The sequence below is a fragment of the Ahaetulla prasina genome, chromosome 1 (assembly GCF_028640845.1).
Source record: "Ahaetulla prasina isolate Xishuangbanna chromosome 1, ASM2864084v1, whole genome shotgun sequence".
Classification (NCBI taxonomy): domain Eukaryota; kingdom Metazoa; phylum Chordata; class Lepidosauria; order Squamata; family Colubridae; genus Ahaetulla; species Ahaetulla prasina.
The window spans coordinates 119,096,400-119,112,053 of NC_080539.1; the positions used below are offsets into that span (position 1 = coordinate 119,096,400).

Below are 15,654 nucleotides of genomic sequence, written 5' to 3' on the forward strand. Positions count from 1 at the left end.
TTGAAAGTACAGTTTTGCAAAACTAGTAATTTGAGAAGGCAGTTAAAAAGAATAGCAGGACCTGGAAAGGATACTTTGAAGATTCTGGAATAACAATAGGACCAGAATTGAGTATTTCCAGTTTGGAGAAACACATTAATAAATATAATTCTTAAGAGGTTAACAGTGCAATACCATATATGTTTACTCAGAATTAAGTCCCATTTTGTCAACTGACTGTTACTTCTAGTAAGAATGCTGCAGTCTGGAAAGTACAAAATATAACTTGCATCTTCCTGAACTAAAAACTCAGGATATGAAAAGATGATCTTGGGTAAGTCTTCTTATTCTTGCCTGCTCCAACAATAAGATTATAACCCATATAATATTGTGATATTATTCCAATAATATAGATTCAAAGATGTTAGCACTAAGCTAGATATAATGCTGAGCTCAGTACTATATTTTATTCTTTTGGTTTTTTTGAGCATAGCTCCACTTGACTACAACTGTCTATCTTTCAATTTTTAAAACATTAACATTATTTTAAAAAATATGAATCAGAGAAAGGGGCAAATCTGGAATCCCTACAGAACATCTACCAGTCTCAATAAAATACTATATTTCTGCTATCTTCCCCCACCCCCATTATAAACAAAACTGTGCTCCCTAGCAAAATAGCTGTTTTGTCAAACTATTCAGATTTCACCACTGATATAGGGATCCTTTAAAGAGGTAAATACAATAGAAGAGAAACAAAAACATCAAACAGAATAGTAATTGTACAATAATCAGGATCTTCCTTTAAATAAATGATCATTCATTTTCTATTGGCTTTAACTAAACAAGAAATATTACAGCCTGAAGCACCGATCGTTACATTTTAATCAAAACTATTAAAAACTAATTGTTTTGTTGTGCAGAAATATAACATTCATTTATATTTACTGTTTATTTTGCATGCGGCAAACGCAAAAATGAACAGCAAATTAACCCTGCCTTCAAACGGATCTCTCTTCACAGCTGAGCTGCTATAATCTCTCTTATGCCATGTAAACATTCTATGCTCCTCCTGAGTGCTTTGCTGGATTTGCTCAGTCACCACCACAGAGAACAAGAGTGATTAAGTATATTTTTTTCCCCAGTATATTAGGGGAATAATTGAAGTATAAAAGGAGGACCATGTGTCAGTGCAGTTGAAAGGAATTTTAACATTACCTAAACACAATGACAGCGTTAAAAGTTAAAAAGGGAGAGATGGAGAACAGAAAATAACTGTCGTTTAGGTATCATTTCTCTCCCTTCCTCCCTCTTTTTACAGGTGTTTTACTATCAATTCATTGAATGATTTGCAAGGGGTACAAGACTATGTTACAATACCAAGCAGACTTACTAGGAAGTAAGTTCCATTGAACTCAGTGGAACTTTCTTCTGAGTAAACATTTTTTAGATGGCACTACAATTCAGTTACAAGGACATTTTATTCTATAAGAAAAGATTTGCAAGTAAATTGAGAATTCAGACCTGTTCTACTATAGCAGACTTAGCATTTCCAACTGGTACATGGTATTTTTTTAAAGCTATAATACTTCATAATGTATATAATCATGAACAAAAGCTTTTTCAAAAACTGTTTTCACTGTGCTAAAGTAACAATCTAGACTTGTTGTAAGTATATTATTCTTACAAGTAGTTCGCAGTTATTCTTGAAGGCAAGTCTTGGAGTTTCCTTAGCATAGTGCTGCTGGGGAAAATTTTCAGCATGTCCATCTTCATCTCTAGCCTGAAGGGAAATATAATGGCCTATTTAGGGACTTAGAAATAATGGAAGAAAAAGAATAAGCTAAATGCATAACAGCTCAGATCATTAAACAAACGGGAATGTCATATACAACAGTAGTAAAAAAAAATCTTATATATGCAGTTATTAGAACTTTTGAGTGCTTATTACACCATTAAAAACATGCAAATAGATTTTGGTGTAAGAATGAAAGATTAGCAAAGAAACAAGCCCCAAAATGAAGGATTCCAGCTCTCTGTTCTGAGTGTTTAATAGCACAGTATTACTCATGTCTATTCAGATGTAAGTCACGATGAGATGAATGGGACTTACTTCCCAATATATGTAGGCTTGGAAGTCTTAAAATTTTCAGTTTATTCCCCTTCTTTCTGGTACCTCAAGGATTAGATTACCTACATGCTATAGGTATTTCACCCTTTGGAAATGGTCAACCAGTAACGTATTTCCAGATTAAACATTTTAAGAAACAAGGTCTTATTTTCTGTCGTGCTTTTTTCTGACAGTCATTGTATTGCATGGATTTGCTCTCCTTTTTATGTTTAAAAAAAATTGGAACCAAGTTGTCATTAAGTGAGGGCAATCAAATATGTTAAAACATTTAAGAATGTAAACTGAAAGTTATGGGTTGTTTTGATCTAAACAGTTCATTAACGAAGCTGAAGTTTAAATGGATAAATTAATGCAGTTCCATTAGCAACTCTACTGCTTGCTTGCAGCAATTTCTTCTAATCTGCAGCATATTCTGGTTTAGAGTTAAAGTAAAAAGAGAGAAGTAGGAGAAAGTAGGAGTGTCAGCAGCATGCTCATTACACCATTCATTTGGGTGACACTTGCACTCTGTTCCACTCTCATCTCATCTAATCCCTGACTGTTCACTCTCCCTTTCTCCCGGTCTCCTGAAATTCACAGTTGAGCTGTCTCCCTCACATATGGCTTGCATATAATTATGCATATTCACATTTTACACTGCATTAAAATGATGAGGTTCTGGCTTCAGGCCAGCTTATTTAAATAAGACCCAGTGAACTTGGAAAAGGAAGTGGGGGGGGGAAGATAGATAGGAAAGCCATATAGCAAGCAGCAGGTAGTTCTGGCTCCTGTTCTGTAAAAAAGAAAGAAAGAGAGAAAGAGAGAGAAAGAAAGAAAGAAAGAAAGAAAGAAAGAAAGAAAGAAAGAGAAAGAAAGAAAGGAAGGAAGGAAGAAAGAAAGAAAGAAAGTCTACATGTTACGTTAATCAAGAGAATCTTTGACAATAATATTTAATACCTGTCTAGTTATCTCTGACAGTTCTTATGATATTCTGTTTTCTTAATATTGTGTGAACTATTTTCATGTGTCATATTTCAGAGTATTTATCTTCTGTTGGCATGGGCATTATAAAATATACCTGTATCTGTCCCTTTTTATGTCCCCTCCCTTTTTTTTCTTTTTTCTTTTGCTTTCAAAAATGTAATTCCCCAGCTACAGAGGCAAAAAGGGGTTTCTTGAACTGGAGTATCAAGGGTACCAAAGTTTAGTAAATAATTCAATTTCTACTTAAACATATTTTGGTTTTCCAGATGGATACTCTTTTTCTGAAGTTCCAGGCTAGTAGCAAAAACTAAAGGTTTACTAATGTAATTATTATATATTATTTAATTCCAATCTAAATATTAGGAAAATAAAATAAAATTCTCTGTAGTAATAGTGGAATTCTATTAAATCCATACAAATTAGTATCTCTAAAATTCTTCACAAACACTCCTAACTTTTAAATCCTGGTAGCAATGGGCACTAAGAAGTAACTAAACAAGATTTAGACAAGAAGAATGTTAAAAATAAAAACAGCAGGGTCCCCTGGCACCTTAAAAGCTAACCATGTTTATTGTGGCATATGCTTTCATGGCCTAGAGCAGTGCCAGCAGACAAATACAGCTATTTCAATTTATAAATGTGATTTACCATTTCTTTCATATAACCTCTTTAGGCCAAATTACTTATGACAGGCAGTTCCATAATTCTTCCTTCCAATATTTTAAAGAGAAAGCAGACTGGAACACTGAAATTTGGAATAAGGGGGCTCATAGAAAATTGTCTTTCAAGCCAAAGCAGCTGGAATCTCTAGGTTGGGTCTAAATCTCTTGATAGGGCAAATTGCAAGGATAGTTTTTAGCTAATAGGCACACTGTTGTAAGTGGACTGCAAAATAAAAATTAAGAAAAGGAATTGATAGCTTGTAGGATAATTACTGATTATAGGTCACTTACACAAGCAAATTCTAGAAGCAAACTCTAAATAAATATTTACATCAGGTTTTACTACTTTCTTAAGGGCACAACTGATTTAAAAAAAAACCACCAGGAATATTTTTAACATTGGATTCTCTGTAAACTAAGGTACTAGACAATCATATGCTTATTTCTTCCCCCAATTCTTTAATATCTTCTCCTTAAATAATATTCAAATCTCCAATTTAATCTTATCATAAGAGTTTAATACTTTCCCTTGCAGTCATATGCCTATTCAAAATTATTGTTATGCACTGATTGGGAAAGTAGCCTGAGAATAAAATTTTGAGAAGCTAAATTTCAAGAATTGATCTAGTTTACTTAAGAGCTGAATTATTATGCATTTCCCATGAACATGCCTTAAAACACAAACTGTATGACATCTACTATAAAAGAAGTTCTATAATAGATGGATAGACTGTATTACACCAATTCTGTAATTGTGCTGTACATCAAAGCTCAATTCAAAATATTAATTTTTGGTAATTAAAAGACTTAAATTATTTGGGTCCAGGTTAAATGGAAGAATCATATATACTCTTCAGTATCTGGGCATTTGTTAAAATGATCACAGGAGGGACTGCTGTTATCTGTAAGATAATAACCAATAATGAAATTATCTTGTTTACGGTATTGCTTATCTATTTTTTATTTCATATTATGCTTTAAGACTGCAGTTCAAATCCTCTTATCTGTAAGTAAGCACCACTGAACTTGGGAGAACTTAATTTTCAAGAGATAGAAGGATTATCCTGGAAAGCTTTGGATTTGGTTTATTTTTAACTGGTTCATCTTGGGGGTTTTTTAAACCAAATTTTGAGGGCTTCCGATATTTGTGCTGGATAGTAATATTTTTTTTAATTGTTAAGCTACTTGATAAATCTTGAAAAGCAGCTAAAATCACATTATTTGAGAATCTCTCCCATACATTCTTCTATCCAGATTCCATCCACCACCACCACCAACCCCAAAATTATGCACATTAGAGCTGTCAAAAACATTTGAAAGAGGCATTTTATAAAGTGCACTCAAATGAGCAAAGCATAATGTTCTGGTACAGGGGCCTCCAACCTTGGTTCCTTTAAGACTTCTCTCTTTAAGACTTGTGGACTTCAACTCCCAGAGTCCCTCAGCCAGCAAAGCTTTTCTGGCTGAGGGACTCTGGAAGTTGAAGTCCACAAGTCTTAAAGGGACCAAGGTTGGAGACCCCTGCTCTAAAATGTTCTGCATAGTTGCTTTGGAGGACTCTCTGTTATCTTCAGCTCAACCATTTTGATTCACAGGCAGACACAGCTAAACTGTGGTCTACGTATGCATGGGGAAAGAGTTCAAAAGCATCTACACTAAATTTTCTAAAATACATAATTGCTTTTTTAAAGAAAGATGCATAGATTGAGGCAACATATTTTAAAAGATGCATCCTTTTTGAATGCTTCTTTTTACCCTTACTACAGAGGAAAGTTTTGCTTGTCTTGCAGGAATAGCTTTAAAAATAATAAAACCAATATTTATGCTTATTAAAAACAACAACAGAAGGGCCAAGCACAAATTATTTAGCATCTGTAATTTGATTGTTTTCAGACCAAAACGTATCTGAAAAAAATGTGAATACAGATTGAACAAACGATACAATGGAGACAAGTTTAAACTACCGTAAATAAATGTCTGAATTGTAATTTATAAATATGGTTACACAGCACATCTTTACTTGTAGTCCCTTTTAATCTAGGTTTTAATCAGTATTTGGTCAGGAGCATGGATCTTCATCTTGGAATGGAATGGAATGGAATGGAATGGAATGGTATACGGTTTTCTGCTTGAGCAGGGGATTGGGCTAGAAGACCTTCCAATTTTATTATTCTGGATGGAATGGATGGAATAAATGTCTTTTGGACATTTCAATCACATTGATCCTGGCATTAATCCTTGCATTAGGTCAACTGCCAGGGATGGACTTAAAAGTCCTGATGCAGCCTTGATTATTGCTTTTTTGCATTGGGTAAAAGTATAGATATTTGTAAGTGAGTATTTTAATTTCCTTACTATTCCCAAGAGAGATTAAATTAGGCACTTCAGAGTGTTGCGGAAATTTATACTGGCAGATTCTAATCACATTTGTAATCCTGCCACCATTGTTGTGTAAGAGTAAAACAGTCAGAAGCCTTCCAGAAAAACCTGAAGGGGAGAGCTAGCCCTGAACTGTGACATTCTACAAATTTAATTTCCTTTTCAATATTTGTATTAATATAAATGGTGGCAGCAAAGGTGCTGCTTACATTTATCTTTACAATTATAAAGGATCCACTATTAAAAGCAACTGCTGGGTAAGAAAAATGAAATTGAAAAAGGAGACTCTCAGAACTAGCTGTCAGTTTGGTCTCTATCTTATTTTGGTTCTCGGTGTATGAAAACTGAGGTCAATGGAAATAAGGAAGTATATGAAAACACTCCATGTTTATGCTATGATTACAGTTTTATGTCTCTAACTTATCCTATTTATGCCTTAACCAAAATCAACAGTTCATATATAATTAAGAATGCAGGGTAACAACTAATGTGATTTCTACTTCCAGTTAATGTTAAGTTAACCATAATGTTTCTCCACATTCATATAGCATGGTTTTAATACAAAGCATTTGCTGATAATATATTAAGTAGCCGAACAAGATGGGGCAAGGAATGGCACCTTAACAACTTACAGAGGTTCAATGTGATGTGCGAAAATGCCTACTGTGAGTCATAAAATAAAAGGATATGTCTCCTTATGGATTAATGATTAGATATAAATTTGGAAATAAATATTTTCCCAACAAAACACAAGAGGACTGTTTCTCATTTGTCACCCACACAGAGCTTTAAAAAAAACACACACATTGAAATTTCCACCTTCTAACCTGCACAAGGTTTCTGGATTTAAGAGAAATATACAGATAAAAATTCAATAATTATTTGAGACAGATCATTAGGCCACTAAGGTTAATGTGGCATCACATGCATAAGTTTCATATTAGAACAGAAATGAATTGTAGATTGATTTTTTTCTCTTTCTGAAATACTGGCCTTTGGTTATTAGTATAAATAAAAATAATGGCAGAACATGTTATCAGATGTCCAGATTATATGGCTCTTTGAAAATATGTATTTACAGATGTGGTACCATTTTTGTATACCTACTATGGGTTGGAAGAAGGCTACTCTGGTCACAATTTGGTAATGGAAGAATTGTTCTAGGGGTCTGAAAGATTTCTATAGGTTTATGAGTTACTTTCTATATAGAATTCAAATGCCTGTAATCTCTGGGTCACATCATTTTGATAACTCTTGTACTCATCAACATTTCTCTTATCTCACCTTTTGAGATATGCAGATGTTAATGGTTGCCTTTTTGAATATATCTTCTATGACACCGAGGAACAAATTAGACATATACTTCACAATTAAAAAATAATAATCTCACACTTTTGGGCAAAGTATATAGATCAGTGTTTCTCAACCTTGGTGACTTTAAGATGGATAGACTTCAACTCCCAGAATTCCTCAGACAGCATGAGAAACACTGTGTTGAGAAGGACTAATATAGACTATATCATTTTTTATTTTATTTTTAAACTTCAGTTTTAACTTTTAATAGATCTAATTTAATATATCCTTTTAAACATAAGTCTTGTTATTTATTGCAACTGGCCTACAATGTTGTTATTGGTGTAATCATAATCTATGATCCTACTTGATGGATTGCCTATCTGCAATGTTTGCCCCATTGATTTGGACAGACAGGGTGGATACATTCAGTACCCCTTCAATTAAATAGTGTCATTTTCAGGATCTAGGAAACAATATGTCACGTTGCCTGCCATGTTGCCTGCCTTTCCCTGAAATTTGGGTGGCTTCCATTCTGATGACATTTTGAAGGCCTTAAAGACCTGGCTTTAATCCCAGTCCCTGGGCTAGGATGATTGATGGAATTGCTGGGTACATGATATTTATTTTATATGTTGATCAGATTGGCCAACTTTTTATTGTTTTATGTAAATTGATATTTATATAGTGCCTTGCATTGTGAGCCACCCAGAGTCAGTCTTGAGAGTTGGGTGGCACCTAACAAACCTAGAAATAATATATAATGATATTAACGGTAACTAACTATAAGAAATAATAGAGTATTAAACAGCCAAATTAAACATATATGGCTAGAATCCTTCAGTCTCTTTTTGAAATTACCTAATTGTTAATTATCCAGTTGCTATATGCATAGAATCTTGGTGTGCTGACTATGTATGATTATTCTGTTTGTGCATGTGTACATGCAGATATAAGTGTGAAACAGACAACTGAAAAACTCAGTATAAATTGTGATGTGCCTAATTATCTACCAATAATCCTTCTGCCTCATAAAGTTATTGCATTTTTCTGGCAAGCCTCCAGGGATGACAGGGTCCTTAGCCTGATTTTATGGATTAACCTTCAGATCTCATTATAAAAATGAGCTATAAGAATTAACATAATTGAAAACTAATAAATAGTGCCCCTGTCTTTCATTCTATCAGTAATGCTTTCAAACACCAACATTATGGTAATGGATAAGAGAAATTATTTTCTGGATTACTGTCTTCTAGGCTTTTTATCCTCTGTATATTTGAGGGGAAGGGGGGAGGAAAGGAGAGTGGGAGAGGGAGAGAGAGGGAGAGAAACAAAGAGTTATGTGCCTAATATATGTGTGAGTTCTTATTTTGTTGGAATGATATAGTTTTTCTTTTAAGATTTTTACACATAATCTCTGATAAGACTAAGAAATCACCAGAGTCAAACATTGGCAGACATCCAAGGCTTGTCAAGAGCACAGCTTACTATAAAATACTAAAAATAAAGAGATAAAATAAATCACACACAAACACAGTATTGTTACTCCCTACCGGGAAGGACCTTGTTTACTTTTTTTCTGATCAGTTATTGAACCAAACTTTATACTAAAAATATCTAAATCTTAAAACAGTTCCAATCTTTATATTATCATTCTTCTTTCTGAATGTCAATTTTTGCATATTATTATAGAGTGCTGAAACATAAAATAAAAAATATAGGAAATAATAATCTAACAAAATATAATACAAAACATATTTGAAGGAATGTATGAAGGAGTCCATCCCCTCACTATGCTAATAATTGTATTTTTTCTTAGCTGCTGTGTTTATTTTAGTACATGTGGGGTGGGTTTTGTTTACATTTTAATATTTTTAGACACTCAGTACACCCATGTGCTGAGCTGGACAACCATATGTTTTGATTAAATAAATAATAAAAATAAATAATTGCATAGGTTCTAACATTTTCTGCATTGGGCAGAAAATAGTAATACAATCAGCCATTTTGTCAATAACTTCCCTTGTTTTTATTATTTAATTGTTTATTTTAAAAGCCACATGCACTTTTGAGGGTCAAGGAAATCATTCTCTCTTGTTCTCTGTCAAATCATATTACTACCGCTTTTAACAGGTCTGTCACCTAACATTAATAGAATTGAATGATACAAATGAAAATCTCACATAGTGAGAAGGGGGGAAATGACCAATTATCCTGACAGTCAGTGGAACAAGAAAAGTATATGGCTTTTTCTCAACATCAGGTGCATAACAGAGTAGGAGGGAGTACAGTCAATTGGAGCTCAGCAATTGAATTTATCACTATCACTGATCAAACTGAATTTACCTTCTTTTGGGCTTATCTCTTTCCATGAACTTGAAAATATTATCTTGTTCAAAATTAATTTATTAGGACTTAAGTATGGTTCCATGGAGGCTGCTATCTTTTCTGGGTTTGGCAACTAATTTTTCCTCACCTATATTAATGCACACAAGTGCAGATCATAATATGTATCACAATTAAGGGAATTACACAATTTTTGCTTTTATTTTAAAGTACCATTAATATTTTCAAGAACTAAATAAGCTTGCAATCAGAAAAAATAAGGCAAAGACCCAGTTAAAAATCCACTCGTCTTGTTATAGTTCTAGATTGCAGCTCCCATGTAGCAATGAAAACTGCAAGTACAGTTCCTTGGGGGTGCTAATGTGCAAACGATGACTTTGTTGTCCACCCAGTAGATTGTCAGTTCTCTGTTATTTTTCAGCAACAGAACTGTATTGCTGTGAATTGTTTGGAAGCTGCCCTAATGGTGTTTCAGCCTCAATGACAATAACAACTATCTTATCCTCTATCTCAGAGGTGTCAAACTCAAGGCCCAGGGGCCGGATCCGGTCCGCGGGATGTTTAGATCTGGCCAGCGGGACCACCCTGGAAACAGCAAAGGATCGGCCCATAGTGCCTCTGCCAGCAAAAATGGAGCTCAGGAGGGCGGCCCTCCTGAGCTCCATTTTCACTAGCAGAGGGTTGCAGGAGGCTGCCACAGCCAAAAACAGAGCTTGGGAGCCCATTTTCACCGGCAGAGCACTCGGGCCACCACAGGCACCCCAGACACAAGTGATATCAAGCTGGCCATGTCCACCCTGGCCACCCGAGGTCAAACACAATCCTGATGTGGCTCTCAAATGAAATCAAGTTTGAAACCCCTGCTCTATCCGTCCAGAGCTACATTGGTGAAGACAGACAACTGGTAAATTCACATACTGCATGCTAGCCATAATACTCTGGTTTTGCTTCCTCCTTAGCTTAATATATGAGGCCAATCACTGTGACTATTAGCCATGGTTTGGCTTAGCATTATGTATGCATCAATACATGATCATTAAGAAAAACAATGGCTTATTGTGAAATGGGAATTCAGCCACGATTTGCTTCTACGCAGTTTATATGCAGAGATATTACCGGTTTAGGATAGATTGTATTTGCCATTTAAAAATTAGGCATTCTTGCCCCTTCCTCCAGGAGTCAGCAAACAAAAGATGATTCTAGGAAATGTTTTCTATATTCACTCACTGCAAAGCTGGGAATTCCTTGCTTTTTGACAAATAATTTATTTCTCCTCTCATAATACATGCATATAAATACACTCTCTCTTGACAAAGAGGTTTCATGGTCACAGCCCAATGTAAATTAGGAGATACACAATGTGTTCTATATAAAAATGTGTTCTATATAAAAATGACTGTACCTTCTGCAAAAGACTATATCCTACCCCAGGATTTTTTTGTTGATCAATTATGATTCTATGGTGAGTAAAAGTAGTTGAAAGTCTAATGAAAGATGAAATGAATTATCATTTGTAATATTGTCATCTGTTGCAGTATTCAGCAATCAAGCAAAATTTCGTCATAACAATGAAACTACTAAGTGTTGCTTCTCATTGCAGTAGACAGCCACATTTTTTTAAAACAATCTTCATCTGATTTTAAAGGTCCGGATGGATGTCTGTTCTTTTTGCTGACTTTCAGCACTGAGAGGTCCTTGGTGAGCTTGGTTGTTTTTTTGCAGATGTTTCATTACACAAACTAGGCAACAGCATCAGTGCACCATCATCGTCTACAAGAAAACAACTAAGCTCAGAGAACACCAAAGACCCTTCATTTGAATCCCGAGTTACAGATATTCTCTTTTATTACTTCCAGCACTGTTCTCCTGTGGTTAAGGGCTGAGAAAGTAATGAGGTTTATCCTAACATTACTATTAAATGTATAGGTTGTATGTAAAATCCCTTGTAAAATCCCTCTCTTTCCTAGGGCAATCATCAATAATACTAAGATATTTAAGGTAGGCTTTAAAACAAAATAAATAGCAATAGCAAAAATGATTCACCTGGTATATATTTTAAAGGAAGAGCAAAATAATTTTTTAAAAGCGCCACACTTCAGCTTTGGACCAATCCACTCTATCAAATATAACTAATTCCCAAGTTATAAACACATTATTTTTGTGTGTGTGATGCAGCCCACTGGTTCCAGTAAAACTAATTGCTTAGTTTAGTGTCACAGATTGCCATAGACTTACATAGTCTATCAACTTAAATTGCAGTTGCTACTTTACCTGCTAAATGAGGCTACAACTTGTGGTGCATCACATTCACCGAAAAGGCATAGGGCAGGGAGTAAAGCCCAATCTGCATTTCTGAAATATGCCCAAGATTTAGAGAAGATTACCATTCTTTCACACATTAATGAAGTTTTGGGAATGAACTTTATTTATGTATTCAGTTTGCCTATATGTTAAATGTTGAGCTGCTTTTTGTAGCAATGGTCTCACTGATTTTATTATTCTTACTGTTTCTTAAATGGACATTCCCAATCATAAGAAAGAAGAATCAAGGAGAATTTTGTTAAACTGAGAAATGGCATCAGATCAACTCTGTAAATGTCATTATAATTTGGATTAATTTAGCCTTGTAGAAACCACAATAGTTTTTGGCACAATGAAATACCATTTTTGTGTTGATTCTTTTGTTTCTTCTGGCAGTGGAATATTACAGAAAAATGTACACTACTCTTTTTAATCTGGTGGGAAGAATATGGTGTAATATTTAATGCATATTTTATATGTATACATTCTACTTTATTTTGAAATGTAGCTATATTACAAAGGCACACAAAATGTAATACCTTCTATGAAGAGCAACATACTCAAAAACGGTAACTCTAACTTTATTTATGACATAAACCAGTATTCTTATCTCTAACACAAAACAAAAATCCAGAATCAGCTAACAAAGTTCTAAGCATATGAAAGTTTTTCTGTATAGCATTTATTAACTAACCTCCTTTAGAAGGAAAACAAAAAGTAGCAATTCACATAAAAATAATGCATGGATTTCGGCATTAAGCATGTAAATAAAAGGTTCAAATTGTGTCTCAGATTCTTCACTTCTATTCCCACAAAACTATAATAACTTCAACAACTAGAACAAGTTGGCCAATTCAACAAAATACAGAAATTTCCACAATTCCTGTGCCATCTTCTTTATCAGCCTATCTACGGTAGATAATTGTTAGTGACAAACTAGGCAACCCAAGACTTTTTTGCATCATCCTTTCAGAGATAGTTCCTTACTTAAATAGAGAAAGAGAACGTACACGGTTGGGGAGGGGGGAAGCAGTGGGAACTGAAGCAATTTCCAACTTCTTGCTGGCTTCCCCAATGACGTGGTTATGGGAAACTGGCAGGGAGTTCAGAAATCATTCTTCTTCGTGCTTGGCTGATCTACAGATTGTCTGCCATTTTCCCTAGAGAAAGAGAAACAAAGGGAACTGTGGACCGCAAGGAAAACTATACCCCTGTTTCTCCTCTTGGCATTTCCCCAAGATTCCCCATCTTCCCTGTAGGAAACAACCTACAGGTTTCTAGGAAATACAATCAGAAAATGTGGTGGCATTGAAGGGGCCAAAACTTCCCCAAATTTCATTTCCATCAGTCATAGATCCCAACAAGTTAGCCCACTATAATTACCTTGGTTTAATAACTGTTGTCCTATACTTTCTAGTTTTGCCCAACTGAAGGTTACAAACAAGCAGATGTGAGAGTTTTAGTAGATAATAAGAATGAAACCTAGACAATATTTTTAATCATGAATGACAGAAGTAAAATATAGGCAATAGCAGGAATGAAACATAGATAACTGACATGTACTCATACTCTAATTACCTCATAGAACAAATATTACAACATGCTCTATATGGGATTGCCCTTGAAGACCACTTGGAAAATCAATTGGTCCAGAATACAGCAGTGTGGGCAATTATGAGGTAATGAGGTTAATGAGGGCTTAACTGACCAGGTTTTTAATTTTCAATTTATGCATGTCTCAAACATTCATAATTGTTTGTGGCCTTTATCTTAGTTTTGTAACCTAAAGGCATAGAAGTTTACATAATGGAACATTCATTAACTCGTAATTCCTCTGATACAATTGGGAAAATAACAGAAATATCTATGTTAGTGAGTATAAGGGGCTAAATAATCAAGTGTAAGAATGAACTTAATTAACAGGAAGTTTATGAGAAACTGTGGTTTTCATGATGAATCGGATTGGTAAATATACGCCCTAAGATCACAGATGTGGGAATTATAGTGTTTGTAATGTACTATATACATTACAAATACTGTACATGTTTGATCTAATATGAAATATAGAGCAAAATAAATGTAGGATATTAACAGTCTTGGAATAACCATTGCTCAACTTGGCATGTTTAAAAAAACTGCTTTCAGAAATTATGCCTGTCATAGTCCACATCCACACAGCCTTTAAAACAAAACAAAGCAAAGCAAAACACCTTTCCTAATATTCATCTGCCAAGGAGAGTTTGGTTATAGAAGAATCTCACTATATCTCACCCTTGGTTACTTGAACAAAAAATAAAATGAAACCAACTACATCATCTTTTACCACCAATCTAGGGAACACTCTGCCGAAAAGATGATTTTTTGGAACCTTCTGTTGTGGAGTAGAGAGGGAGAATTTAGCAATTCTAATTCAGCTGTTTTCAGTCCCAGATTTTACTTTATATTTAATGATTATACCAAGTATCAATTGCACTATTCAGATAATTAAGACAAATATAGATTTAGATATTATTTTGAATCTCTCTTGAAATGTATTATTTTCTAGAGAAATATTCCCTTTTTATCAAATTGTAGATGCCAAGGTTTTTCAAAAGTTTGGAACTCTAGTTGTTTCTGGGGAAATATTTTATGAACTTCCCTTCCAATAAGCACATAACACGATTTTGTCACGAACAGTTGAGCAGACCACATCCTGTTCCACAGCCTAATTAGCATACAGTGGCAATACTATTGTCATTACGTTTCATACAGCAAATGAAAAAACATGCTGTAATATATTTTTATACAGTTCATCAAAGAGATATAAAAACTAGTATGTGTATAATTAAGCAGCTGGATCATCAATGACTGTGACAAAAACTATTTTCTTAAAATTCTAAGATATGTATTCAGACTTTGGCTTCAATTCAAATTTTCAGGAGAAATGACTCAGTGGATCATCTCAGTTCCAACCACATTACCTTGTAAACTTAAATGTATTAATTTTAGTGATATCTACTTTCCAGTAAAATTTCATTCATGGATAATAATATATTTTTAGGGCATACTAAAATGCCCAGTGAAAAATCACTTTGCCAGACTCTACCATCCAGTGGTGGGATTCAAGTAATTTAACAATCGGTTCTCTGCCCTAATGATTTCTTCCAACAACCAGTTTGCCAAACTGCTCAGAAAGTTAACAACCGGTTCTCCCGAAGTGGTGCGAACTGGCTGAATCCCACCACTGCTACCATCCATCTACAGCATTGCCTTGTTTTAACTTTGATTTTTGTGCTCTTGCAAAAGAGAAGCCATTCCACTCAACAGGTACTACAGGAAAATTGTCCTATAGTATCTCAAGTACAAGATACTGAAGGGTTACCCAATAAAGAAAGGGTTATATATCAGTTGTCCTAGGACTAGGTTTTGACAAATGATTAACCTGAGGGTCCAAACATCTGTCAAAACCACCTTCCATTCACAGCAATGTTATGACTAGTGAATGGTTTGGATGGTGATGTTAAGAAGGGAGATAGGAACATCTTTGCTTAATTTGCCCTGCACATTGTAACTCAGGATACTGCCAAACAGGCCCAATATTTTAAAGCAGGGGTGTCCAAC

General features: G+C 34.6%; 1 protein-coding gene across 5 annotated transcripts in view; it reads right to left on the bottom strand.

The window, feature by feature from the left end:
* SOBP (sine oculis binding protein homolog) overlaps positions 1-15,654 on the bottom strand; it is a 161,782-nt gene that overhangs the window by 59,747 nt on the left and 86,381 nt on the right. For 3 of the 5 annotated variants that reach the window (XR_009154045.1, XM_058174287.1, XM_058174296.1), the window contains one exon: positions 1,667-1,762. Coding sequence is in view for 4 of the 5 variants with exons in the window: in XM_058174287.1 (XP_058030270.1) it covers positions 1,667-1,762 (96 nt within the window). In the remaining variant the exon portion in view is untranslated. Of the gene's footprint in view, positions 1-1,666; positions 1,783-15,654 lie in introns of all 5 variants that reach the window. The other 2 variants (XM_058174305.1, XM_058174311.1) reach the window with 1 other exon arrangement.